The sequence below is a fragment of the Lissotriton vulgaris genome, chromosome 11 (assembly GCF_964263255.1).
Source record: "Lissotriton vulgaris chromosome 11, aLisVul1.2, whole genome shotgun sequence".
Classification (NCBI taxonomy): Eukaryota; Metazoa; Chordata; class Amphibia; order Caudata; family Salamandridae; genus Lissotriton; species Lissotriton vulgaris.
Window position 1 is genome coordinate 177100412 of NC_141699.1, and position 13984 is coordinate 177114395.

Here is a 13984-nt window from a genome sequence, read left to right on the forward strand (position 1 = left end):
CCTAGAGTCCCGGGACCGTGGTTTTCTCCCCCACGACCAGAGGTTAGCAACGATAGTTGTAATACACAAGGAAGGGAAACCGAGGAATAAGTATTCCTCATACAGACCGATTTCACTGTTAAATACCGAACCTAAAATTCTTGCCAAGCTACTGGCTAATAGATTGATCAAAATCATGAATGCCCTAATTCATCCGGATCAGTCTGGTTTTATTCCGCATAGAAACACAGCGTTGAACCTTCGGCGCCTGCACGGGGTTCTCGCGAGGGCCGCGACGTTGCGTGAGCCGGCAATTTTGGCGTATTTGGACGCCACTATGCCGTTCGATACTGTGGAATCGCCGTATTTGTGGGCGGTGTTGACTAAATTTGGTTTTGGGTCGGATTTTATTGGTTGGGTGCGGCTTCTTTATGCGGACCCCTCGCTCAGATTGTTGTTAACGGTCGCGTTTCGGCTCCGTTTTGTCTCGGGCGGGGTACCCCCCAGGGTTGCCCGCTTTCTCCCCTTTTGTTCGCATTGGCCCTGGAGCCCCTCGCTGCGTGGATCCGTTGGGAGCCCTCCATGAAGGGTATTCACTGGTCTCCAGAGTACGAGGATCGAATCTCCCTATATGCGGACGACATCCTGCTTTACTTGACTTTCCCTAGGAAGTCTCTGATAGTGTTGTGTGATGTTTTGACTTCCTTCGGTAGAAATTCGGGCCTGATTATCAACTGGGCAAAATCCTATCTTTACGTCCTCTGTGGTGATACTCCGGTTTTGCCGCGGATCTGTCCCATCCAGATAGCGCAAGAGGGGTTTAAATATCTTGGTATTTATGTTTCTAAGGACCCCCTGGTTCGGTATGAAAAAAACCTTCTCCCTCCCTTGAATCGGTTGAAACGAGATGTTGCGGGCTGGGGGAAGCTTCCGCTTTCGTTGCTTGGGCGAGCGGCCCTTTTAAGATGATGTCTCTTCCTCGTTTTTTGTACGCCCTTCAGAACACGCTTGACATAGTTACTGCTAGTTATTTTCGGATAGTTGAGGGTCTACAGAGGAAATTGTTGAGGGATGGCAGACCTCGTATTGCGTTTTCCAAATTGACGCTCCCGTGGTACGACGGGGGTATTGCTCTTCCCGACATTAAAAGGTACTATTGGGCATCGCAATTAGGGGCCATCAACCATGGTATGTATGGCCCGGGTTAAACCCTGGTTTTGCCATGGATAGGTGGTTACTTCCCGGGGGCAACTATTATAGGGCGCTGTATTCTAAATCGGTGGTGAGGTCTTTGTTGGGGCCGACGAGGACTGCCGTACGGGTCTGGCAGGTTGCCACTACTGTGTTAGGATGGAAAGATCGTTTGAACTTGGCGACCCCGCTTTTCGGATCTGATAGGTTTGGTAAATTGTGGAACACTAAGGGGTTCGACAAGTGGGATCTTATTGGCATCAACAAGGTGGGAGACCTCTGGGCTAAGGGACAAGTGAAGTCGTTTGCGGTCCTACAGACTGAGTTTTAATTGGGAGGGGCTGAGTATTTCCGTTATGCTCAGGTTCGTCATGCATTGATTTCAGTCTTCCCGGAAGGGGAGGAGATACCGGAATCTACCCCACTGGAGGACCGAGTGTTGGATGGTCATATGCCGGACAGTACCATCTCCCTGGTCTATAAAAAATTGATAAACCATAGGGCAGACCCTCTGTCGAAATTGCGAGACCAGTGGACCCGGGACGGCCTTGAGCTCGATGATGAGGACAGGCAGTCGGCGATCTCCTCTCCCAAGGAGGTCGCGATTCCGGCACGACTCAGATTAGTTCAACTCAAAATATTGCACAGGGTATATGTCACGGGTCCCCGTCTGGTCCGAATGGGTTTTTCTGAAGAGGGTCTGTGCCAACGGGGTTGCGGACAGTTGGGTACGTTTCTCCACATCATCTGGGAGTGTAGGGAAGTCGCTGTTTATTGGAGGAAGGTCCAGGAGGTGATTTAGGAGGTCACAGGTGTGGCTCTCTTGCCAGAAGCCAGGCGCTGCCTGTTGAATGTTTGGGAGCCCCCTGACCATAATGTGGCTCAAACTCAATGGGTGACCCTAGGGGCCATGATCGCTAAACGTAATATTGCACAGCTGTGGGGGTCCCAGAGGCCCCCTACTCTTGAGGTGTGGATGGAAAACATGGATTGGTGCATGTTCAGGGAAAAAACTGTATATCTGGCTCGGTGTCATCCCCAGAAGTAGCATAAAGTTTGGGGTCCTTGGAACCGGTATAGAGGAGACATATGTGTACCACTAGTGACAGCTGTCCTTGATGTCCCGCTTTCCCCCTGACCCCGCATTAGTTCTTTATTGCTTTAAGGTCTATGATGCCTCCTCTTCTCCTCCCTCGTCAATGTGTTGATCATTCTATTGTCTATTGCAATGATGTTCCACCCTTGCGCAGTCTATACACTTCATGTATTTTGTTGTCCCCTTGCTTGTTTTTTCCAATAAAAAAAAATATTTAAAAAAATAAAAATAAAAAAAAGTCTAAATGGACTCCATCTGGACCTGTGTCTTTCCCTGAGGGGATCTGATTGAGGGTTACTATTACGTTCTTTACCATGATGGAATCACTGAGATTAGAGAACACCACCAGGTTACAAAAGGCTTCATGCTCTAAAGTAGGCTCCGAGGAGCGGGAACGAAAAATACAGTTACAGAGGTCCACCCAAACCTGAACTTAAATAACCGTGTCCACTGAGGGCTTTTCATACCCTTAGAAAGATGGCCTATTAACGACCTGCCAGCATAGTGCAGAATTCTTTGTGTTAGAAGCTCTTTCCAAGTCCCCCCACGCTTCTGCTCTTAACTCTGACCTCTGAGCCTCCAGGGTGATTTGTAGCTTCTCCTAGCACTCAGCACATCACATTTAGCGTGTGGTTTGGAGGAGAGGACTCATTTTAGTCTCCTGTGGGCCGAAATGCAGGCATGAATAAACCAGCCAATAGGTGACTGTTTAAGTACCTTATTCATCCTCAGCCCCTTATCTTTAGATATGCATAAGCATTAGAGATAATTGTGGGTGGCTCCTCCTCCAGGGCGAGTACCGATAAAGTGTTCCTATTCTCCATCACTAGCTTTTGCAAGAAAGCCTCCCTATCCACACTTTCTCAATGTACCCTCACACCCCTTTTAGCATGAGTAAAAGGGGGCCAAACTCTTGTGCTTTCTTAATGCCCCTAATACATGAAAGTCCAGTACTATACATAGGGGACTGTGATCAGTAATACAGGAGACAGACACATTGAAGTCTAATATAAAATTAGCTTGATCACAGAAAATCATAATACAAACAATCTTACTGCTCATCCGAGTATTATTCTAAGTAGTGGTAAAGGGGATCCCAGTGCCTTGTAGTCTTCAGAAAACAACAAAGATCTGGTAATCATCAATCTATTCAGAGCCTCTCCAAAGTGGGTGTGCTGAAAGTGTACAAGCTCCTCCCCATTAGTGGTTTCTATACCGCAGGTAGAGGTATCCCTGTTCCCACACAACCTCGTGTTGAAACCCCCAGTCCAAACTAACAAGGTCTCCTTATTATAGCCGTCTTGAAAGCTCGCTACATCCCTCCCAAGCTGTTCAATTAAGATGATCAGATGAGAGTAAAAAAATACATATTAACCAAGATCACATTGAAACTATACGGGATCTGTAATAACAACAGCTGATAATTAGGAGTACATGGAATTGCTTTGGTGGATAGGCTGGTTAGTTTAACTGAGCATAGAGTAGCTGGTCTTCCTTTTGCCGACCTGCATGAGAGGCAATCACAGCGCTGCACAAGATAAGGTACCCATTAACACTGAAGTTCTCTGTAGCCCAGGTTTTTAGCAAAAATACAATATCTGCTTTATTAACTTCTGAGAGCCAATCTGGATTTGAAGGTTTGGAGTAAACCCAGCTATATTCCATTACATGAGTCTCAATCCTCTCTGACCAGCCCTTTCCCCCACTGAGCTGGACTCTGGAGCCAAGGAGGCAGTAAAGGAGCCCTCCTTTGAAGCCAGCACCCTGTTGCTGCCAAACTAACATGGATCTATGCTGGTTGGCTCCCGTAAGTAAAGAGTTAATACAAGTCTTGTAGTGAAGCAAGAGCATCGAAGGAGTTTCTAAACTCAACATTGTATAATAGGATCACGACTGACTGTCAAAAACCATTTTTAGATCGTAGAGGCAGCATCTGTGGCCTATAAAAATAACCTTGTGGTAATACATGAATAGAGAGTTAAGGTCCGAATATAGAAAATCCTAAATAGGGAGTTGACTGTATTGGGAGATTTAAAACAATTACGCAATCCAAGCTCACTTCCTTTTTACCAGGACCAACCCATAGGTGTTCTTCAGACCATTAGAATTTCATTTGCAAAATCTAATGACCACCCATGTGCTTTTCCATAGCTAGTGGGTAACTGTATTTTTAAGCGTTGAGTGATTCTCTTTCACTAAGGGCAGGAACCTTCTTCAGAACCACCACAAAATTGAGTGCATTCTGGAGGCAGCTGGGGAAAGGTTTTCCATGGAAAAGGGAGCTCTTTCAGGAGACCCAACACCTCTTGCATCCACTCTCTCTACTACATTTATCTGGGAAGTATCCTGAAAATTAGGCATTCCCCCATGAATTGCTGCAGCACATACTTCTGTGGGGTATTTCCAAGCTCGGGATGGGGGAGTGGACACAGAAGTACAGGCCCCACAGGTGCAACCTCAGCTGGGATTATTTCCACCGGCTGTGCTTTGCTCTCAATCCTCCCCAAACGAGCCAGATTGGGATCGAGCTTATCGGCCAAAAGTTTTAGTACCTTTTTACATAAAACACCCAATAAGTTTTGAGTTTGTCCCTGTCCTCAATCTTCGCCCACTAGCGTGGGAGAGGTTGATAAACAAGGCCTTTTTGACTTACAGTACACTATTTCTCTTGCTTGCTTTACCCCTGGATTCAGCTTCCCGTTGCTGGTCCTGGGTTTTTCCCTCCTGCGATACCTCGGGCGGGCCATGTTCTGGAGGGCTAGGTGTAGACTAATAGCCTGGCTTCCCTTGACTGAATGGTCCCCTCGGGGTCACCAGGGTTGCCTGTGAAACTAACTGGATTTAATAGAATGCACAAGAGGTGCATGGTTGGAGATTGTGCAATATGTGGGGGTGACGGTGCCATACTCCCTTTTGTTAAGTATAACATGTAATCTATTACTTTCCCTGTTGTTACAGACTCCAATTGATATACTGTTTAAGATGAACATAAAGATGATGGGAGATCGGTTCCCAGAGGGGATTTTTATAATTTTATTAGCCCACTGGCATTTAAGTGGGGAAGAGAATTGGCAGTGGCCACTTTTTTTTTACCATCGCATAGGGCAGGAAGTGCAACTGGTGCTACCGGATTATTCGCACCCACCAGCTGAGCTAGACGTAGTAGCCAAATTGATACAGAGAGTTGAATGAGGAGGAACTATCTCTTTCATGCTTGATAAAAGCCAAAAATATAGTTGTGCTCAGGTAAAAGATATGATATTTATTTATAGACAAACTCAAACACTTCAAGATGCAACATCGTCTGTATTACATGCCATACATATTGTTAAATTTACACTGAATGGTATAGAGAAATTTAAGAAGTGCAAAGCAATTAATGTTGCTTTTTTATATCTTGCCTGGGACTGCCCTAAAATGTTTGTGTATTGGTCAGAAGTATTTGCTTTAGTGACTAAAATGGAAGAGATGAACATTGCACGGACCACAGTGATGGCACTATTAGGCAGTACAGAAGCAATTCCGGATGAGGTGCGCTATTGTCGATAGCCCTGTTGTTGGCCAAGAGGCAAGTGGCGATGTGCTGGATGGCACCTAAATCACCCAAATCAGAGGCACAGTTGCGAGACATGACTTATTGTAATGAAAGAATGGGGAAGAATATTGTGAGCTACCAAATCTAAAGGAACGTCCAAGAAACATTTGGGGCCCCTATAGAACAAAATGATGCAGTAGGGATATGAACTCACTAACAATGAAAGTGGATGAAGTGACCCAGAGAAAATGGCGAAGGATAGCTGCTGGTGGACTGCACTTAAACTAGGCATTAAGTCGGCACATTCGGAGACAGCTGCCTGAGCTTAATGATCATTTGCAAGATACATAGTGTACGTTATGTATCTTTTTAGTTCTGCAATGTGTTGTACAATGACGAGCATTAAAAAAAATAACTTACATAGAACTAAAAAAGATTGCAACATACACAGTGAGCATCATTATGGATTTCTACCGATTTTATTTTGCCATCTAAGTTGATGAGAGTTGCATCGATTCACAAACCAAAACTGGGTGGGGATTACTTTAATTTTTAATAAACTTTAGAGTCTAACTCTGAGGCGGTACCTCCACAAACGACATCGCTAGTTCACAAAAAATGTGAACCAAACACACACACACACACATAAACTTTGGCATACAAAACTGAAACAAATTATAAGAGAAAAAGATGTGGGCAGGCGTAGTCAAGAATGCATGAAGTCACATGTGATAATCAAAGGCCCACCTCAAGAAACTCAACAGCTGCTAACAGCTAGAGTTTACCACTGCTTAAAAAAACAGGTCAAAATGCGAAAGAGTGTACAACATGACAAATATGCAAAATAGATAACAGGATGTTTGGAGGTAAAATGTTTTATCCTCCAAATTAAAGATACAGTTGACAGATTTCTTTTAACAAAGGAGAACTACTGAAGTGCCTTATACGAAAAGGTTCTTCCCATACCTATTCTTAAGTGAACAAATGTCACAGACACTTATTAAGCAGAAAATATCTGAAAATATTGTACAAGATGCTAAAAAACAATTTCAGAAAATCAAAAATCAATACAGAAAAAACATACACCAACAACTGGGAGCAAGAAAGAATTACCTCTAAAGAAAGAAATAGGGTGGCCTAGGTAATTTTGAGAGGAACTGAAAACATGAAGGCCAAACAAATACACAAGTATTGAGATTTCTGAAGGTGACTAACATCAGAAATGGGCAACTATATTAACATGAAAAATGCATCTGCAGCAGGTTCGACAATCGCTGTGGGGAAAATGCAGGATTTATTATTTAGTAATCGTTAAAATGGCAGAGCTTTAAAAAAACATGTACAGTAAGCAAACAAATATAAGATCGATGCTACATGTTCTATTTAAATTTGTTATATATTGGCTCTGACAAACCGATCATCTTGCAACTGCCTCTTCTGTATGTGCAGTGGCATATAAGACGTTCTAGTGGACATTCAAGTTGATGCAAGGAGGCAATTAATATATAAGAACACCTTATTTTAGCACATTCAAAACATCTATTAATGTAGGATTTGTTTACCTTATCATAGTCGTACTGTGAAGAACATCTGTTGTCAAACCTGAGATAAAGACAGCGGGCTCCTGGAATATGTACAGTTTCTTTAAATTTATAATTGTCGCGGACAGGATGTACTGTTTCCACCGTCTTTCCAGCCGCCCATGGAGCAGGGATCTTTAGACCAGTCAGAAATCCTGGCTCTTCCTTCTCTTCTAGCATTCTGAAAATAGTTAAAGAATATCTATGGATAAAGCTGTACACATTTTCAAGATTTCTAAAACACCAACACTGAACTTCAACACTTCAGCACATCACTTTCATTCACTCATAATCAGTCTTAAGGCTTACAGATCTCAGAGCAAAAAAACTCACTTGAATGTCTTATATCCAAACATGTTAGACACCATTATTAAGCATTAATAATTATAATATTACCAGCTTTCTAGTTCTATGTGGTGCAGTGCAGCATGGTTGATACTACATTAGGCAGTCACATAGAGCGCCAGAAGATACTCCCTAGAAGCATCATATATGGCCCTACTGCTAGGAAAGGGAATGGCATATGTTTCTCTAAGGGTGCTGAAAAGTACTGCAAGAAAGCTAATAGACCAACACCTACCATTGCCTGTTTTTTTTCGACCTAATCAGGCTACACAAGTCATTTTTATTTTAAAATCTCTTTATTTGCATTTTATAATTTTCTTACGAAGTACAGTATACAAAGGATGCATTAGTTTTTGTCAGTTCCAACAATTGGCAATTCTTGTACACATTACTTTGTTATGCACAGTTCTTACATATTACTTTGTGGTTTAGAAAAACAGGTGGGTAACATGTGACATATATCTAGAGTCTATCAATACAGTTTGTCCTGCAACTGTTCCATACGAATACCCGATGAATCAATGTGTTTACTTTGCTTAGATTATTTCAAAGCAATGCTGAGATTACTAATGTATTCAACTAAACAAAACAATTATACAACTTTATTGCCATTGCACATTTTCCCCACATGGTTTAGCACCTGTCTCAATACCGCCAAGTTAACAGGCTGTGTTAACTTTTACTGCTGCCGGTTTGCCATTTATTCACACTGTAAGTTTGTTTCAGCCTCCGACTTCATTCCTACTTTGACATAGCTTGGGAGCAACCACCCTGTATCCCCACCTCACTACCCATACAATGACTGTACCCCATCTTCTGCTAGCCCAGTGTGTTGTAACAACACCATTATAGTGTCCCAGTGTTGCGCAATGGGATATTTTAGTAGCCCAGCTATATTTTCTTTGTGTTACGCTAAGTTTTAAGCCTGGGCCCACACCAGGAGCGACCTCCTCCAAGACTCTAGTGAACGAGGGTTTGTATCCTTCCTTCTACAAGTGACCAGTCTTTTAGCTATTATAAGTCCTAGGTCTATAAATCTGGATGTGACTGTTTTTTTAAGTCTGGGGAACACACCCAGTATGCACTCCTCGAATGTTTGAATCCATGGGCGGTCGGTGCACTCAAATTCCCTCCAATACCTGGGCAGACTCACAACCTGTGAAGTAGATAAGCTCCATTCTGATCACAGCTGGAGCATGCTACGGTTGTTAGTTGAAAGTATCTATTTATTTTGTCTGTGGATAACTAGGCTCTATGAATGATGTACTATTATTATTATTATACATGTATTATACAGGATTTTGCATTCCGCGAAATTTGCACGGCGCTTGCTATTATCATTTCCCATTCCTTCTCTTCACAGGGCCTACCTATGTCCGCTTCCCAATTAGTATGCAATGCCTCTAGGGGCCTCAATGTGTGTCAATAGTGCCTCTGTTAGCCAAAGTACAATAAGACTGCCTGTTCCCATAACATGTACGTATTGTATTACTAAGTGGTGTTGGGGTCCAGTTTTCAGATCTCCACATGTCCTTGTCAGCGCACATACTACACTAGAAATTGTACCGGTGGAATAATTGTGGCTTGTGCTAGTGCATCAAATGGTAACAGGGTTCCGTCTTCATATAGGTCACCCAGCGTTTGCACCCCCGGACCATGCCAGAGTTCTAGCTCCCCTCCTGCTGTGACTGCCCGCACCTCGGGGTACCAAGAAGGGGCAATGTGGGTGCGTAAGGGGTCGCTCCTCAGGTGAGATACAGGTTACGCCTGTAGCAGCGGTAAGCCAGGGCTAGTTAATTCGGTTGTGGCTTGAGGGCTTTGTTTATGGGGTGAAATAGGTGGTTGATCCTGGTCAGCGACCATAGTGGTTGCAAAGTGGACGCGTTTTTCAACTGCAGTCCCACCAGCCATTTTTTCACCTGTTGTAATTGTGCAGCTAAGTAATATAGTTCCATATTCGGGACCGCCAGTCCTCCCTTCTCCATTTGTGCATTTATTTTCCCCCCGAGTTACTCTGTGGCGTCCTTTGTTCCAGATAAAGTCTTTGAGCATTTGTTCCAATTCGCGAAACATTTTAGCTGGGACGTATACCGGCAAATTTGTAAAATAGTATAAAAACTTAGGCAACATCACCATTTTTGAGAACGCTATTCTTCCCATGGCATTTAGTGGCAGTGTTTTCCAGAATTTTATTTGGGCCTAGACAGATGATATGGCCCTGGCAAAACTGCCATCTAGTATATTGTTTGGAGTGTGATATACGTGAGTGCCCAGATATCTAAAGGATGACGGCTGCCACTTAATGGGTACCCCATTAACCAGGAGTCATGGCTCCTGCTCATTTTGTTTAAATGGGCAGAGGCATGACTTACTCCAATTCACCACCAACCCCGAAAGCCCAGCAAAGAGATGCAAAATCTCCGCCACGGTGTCCAGGACCCAGTCAACATCTCTCACGTACAGTAATAGGTCATCTGCATATAAGGACACTATATGCGTTCCATCACCCAGACAGATTCCAAAGTCATTGCTCCTTCTACGAAAGTGTGCTGCAAGCGGCTCCATAGCCAACGAGAACAGCAATGGGGAAAAGGGGCATCCCTGCCTGGTACCTCTACCTATTGGCAAGCTTCCTGATATTTGTCTTCCTGTGTGGATCCGGATAAGGGGTTGTGTATAAAGCAGCCTCACAAGGCTCAGGAAGGATTCTCCAAAGCCAAATGGACAGAGAACCCAGAAAAAGTAGGCCTTTTCTAGGTCTAGGACCAGGCATCCTGGATTTGTTCCTGGCTGTGTTGCACATTCATGGAGACAGAAGAATCTCCGGATGTTAAGGGAGGTGTTGCACGCTGGTACAAATGCATTTGGATCCAGATGCACCAATGACAATACCAGAGGGGCCAGCCTGGCTGATAGGATGCTGGCTAAAATTTTATAATCAATGCTAGGAAGTGCTAGTAGTCTATACGATCCGAGCTGCGAAGTATCCCTGTCAGGTTTGGCAAGAGAGATTAGCAGTGCCTCGCCTTGGGATGTCGTGAGCATAGACGCCGATAATGTGGCTTCGTACACCGATTTTAGCTGTGGTACGAACAACACAGCATATGCCTTGTAAAATTCAGGCAGCAGGCCATTTGGGCCGTGGAACTTTGCTGTAGCTGGAGTGTGAATAACTGCCAGGATTTATTCAGGAGTAACCAGTGTGCCCAACTCTAATCTCTGCTCAGGGGTGCGTCAGGACATCATCTTGTCGGATGAGCCATGGCAGTAGGCGACCTGCTCGGTCCGCAGCACTGTGCGTGCTGAGTGCGACTTACAGTTTAGGCATCTCAGACTCTCCAGTAATGTTCTGTTCTTTTCGCATTTAGCCGTGGTCTCAGTAGTGTGTCTCACACCACCCCAGCATCCAGTTGAAGCAGCCCATCCTCCACCTTCCTAATGCCGGTTTCTTTGAATTACCGCAATTCTATTTCCATGTTTAAACAGTGGCCTCTTATTACCACTTTAAAAGCATCCCATTCTTTAAGGCGTGAAGATGCTGTACCTGTATTTCGCTAAAGTAATTAGTGATGCTGCATTGAGGGCTTCACAAAATGGTTGATCTTCCAGTGTCTCGGTTTGCAGGCGCCATCTAGGAATGGCAGCAGGGGCTGTTTCCCACAACATTTGTAAATATTGTGGATTATGATCTGAGAGTCCTCCCCATGTAATCAAATGTAATGTAAATGTAAATGTACAGGAATTTATATAGCGCAAATTACCAAGCGGTTTCTAAGCGCTTGCTTAGGGAACCCGTCCTGGTATTCCCCTGTGAGATAACCCCGGCAGGGTATCCGCAAGGTGAAAGCCAGGCATCCCGCCGCGAGGAGCCATTGTGGAGATTAAGGAAGCTATTGCCCAGAGTCGCAGAGTGTGAACCCGTGAATCGAGTAGGCACCGGAGCGAGAATTGTCGAGTCCAAGGACATTTTAGGACTCAAGACCCCGCCGAGCCGGGAATTGAACCCTGGTCCCGGGCTGACTTCTGCTTCCAGGTCTGCCTCCTCTAACCAGTGAGCCACACTTCTCCACCAGTGTTGCTCACCACCATTGCTATCTCACTTGTGCAGAGTAACCTGTCTCCGGGAAGGTGTGTCGATCCCTCGGACATTTCATGTTTCTCATGTGTATACCTTAAGAACGGTCATAGTGGTGATAATTAGTCTCTGGTGGCAGTTGGAGCGTGGGGGCTGATGTGCTACAGGTATAGGTATCCATGACAGGTGAGTTTAGGAATGTGTTTTTATTAGAGTATTGTGGGTATGTTATCTGGCTAAAAAACCATGACAAACTAAACATATATTAACTACCATATTAAATAACATAAGGGCGGGATTGCAACGAGCATCCATCCAAATGGTCATTCAAAACTTAGTGCCTACGTTGGCTAGCAGGGTCGAGCAGTGCCTGTATTAGGTGTTAACCTGGTGGATAGGTTCATTCCCCCAGTGGTTATGTCATACGTGGGATCTTGTGACTCATTATTGCCCAGCTAGATCTATGTCTTGTGCTTAGTGTAACATGCATGCTGTATAATTGCCAATTCTGTGTGTTGTCTCAGGCACACTCCATGACCAATATCATGTATAATTTCAATTTGCGCTTATGGTTGCATGCTATTTAGACAAACATTAATCATGCAGGGTCCAATGATACTTGCGTGGCCGCGGCTGTTGGACAAATATCCATGCCAGGATAATGGCAGGAGTACAGCTACACGATGCGGGGTGCTCACTGGCAAGGTACAGATGCTCTGGGAGGAGGAGGGCGCCTCAACCGACTTCGCGTCGCTGCCACGATCCTGAAGACTTTCTTCAGTTATGGAGTCTCTTCGATGATCACTTATGTCAGATGCTGCCTGCAGTGCTTTACGTTGGTCATGAATAATTTTCACAATGTTAAGACCATGTCTCATGGGTTTCTCCCGCAGTCTGAGTCGCTTTCCTCTTTGATTTCCGGATACTGCTCCTGATTGAGTCTTTCCTTGCATGTCTGTCAGTGGAATCGGGCCACCAGCCCCACAGAGTCTATCCATTCCCAGGCGGCGACGGGGATGCAAACATATGTGACTTGCCGTTAGCCACTATTCTTAAGTGTGCAGTAAATAGTAGGGAATATTTCAGGTCCAAAGTAGGTACGCGGCGTTTCACTTCCAAGAATGAGTGGCTTTGTTTCTGCACTGCTATTGTGTAGTCCGGGTAAAGCATGACTCAATTGTATAGACTGCAACTTCTCGGTTTCTTGTAGGGTCGTGTCCTTGTCTTTGTAGTGTAGTACGCAGAATAAAAAGGGTCTAGGATCTGCTCCTGGGGAGGGGGTCAGGACCTTGCGCACCTTTTCCTCTACAAAGTGTATCCAGGTCTCCACGTATGTGGTGGCATCAGTACCCTCCTCTCCTTCTGGTAGACCAATCACTCGGAAGTTGTTCCGCCGAGATCGGCCTTCTGAATCCTCTGCCCTGAGCTTGAGGGCATGCACACGGTCCGTAAGTTCTTTCAGATTCATTTCCACTTCCCTTGCCAGTTCTTTCATGGTGACTTCTAATGTGTGGGTTTTTTCAGTTAGCTTATGATGGTCTGCTTGTAAAAGGTTTAGGTCACTCACTACTGTGTCAATCTTAGCTTCCAGTGAGTTACATGTTTGTCCCAATGTATTCCCTAGTCTTTCTACCGCAGCTAGGACTGCTCCAGTTAGCTGGACATTATGTCAGTGAGCGCCATATCCGACGTTTTGTCTGACAGGGTGCGGTCCGGTGAAGTCTGGCCAGAAGATCCGCCTGCGCCACAGTAGAGCCGAGCCATGTCCATTATGTGCTGCCATATTAATCACTATACTCAAAGCCTCAGCTTTGTCCCACTTGTGCTACTCCGTTTCAAGGGCACCTCTCCTGTGTGTGCCACTCTGGTACAGCCAGGGTCTGTTGTCTTTCCCCGCTTACCGTGGTAACTGTGCAGTGTATGCAGTGCTTACGCCCTTCCGTGTCGCGCAATGCCTCAACCCATGGTTCGGTGCCCCTGCACCATCTGTCACCAATATGCGTTAGTGCAACTCTAACTGTTGGTTCGCCTCCTCATGCCTCCCAGTCAGCCATCCACACGTGTATTTTGGCACGCCTCGCGTTACTCGATTGCAGCCTGGTGCCTTCAACCACCCAGGTCTGGAGTCAGCACCTCGCCTCCAACCTTCACCAGTAAGACTCCACCCTGTACCTGGCTTCACA

The 13984-nt window shown here is 45.0% G+C and overlaps 1 protein-coding gene across 1 annotated transcript in view; it reads right to left on the bottom strand.

Moving 5' to 3' along the window:
* HECTD4 (HECT domain E3 ubiquitin protein ligase 4) overlaps positions 1 to 13984 on the bottom strand; it is a 2691195-nt gene that overhangs the window by 2110164 nt on the left and 567047 nt on the right. Inside the window, exon 21 of the mRNA XM_086943079.1 lies at positions 7364 to 7562. Within this exon, the coding sequence (XP_086799205.1) occupies positions 7364 to 7562 (199 nt within the window). The remainder of the gene's footprint in view (positions 1 to 7363; positions 7563 to 13984) is intronic.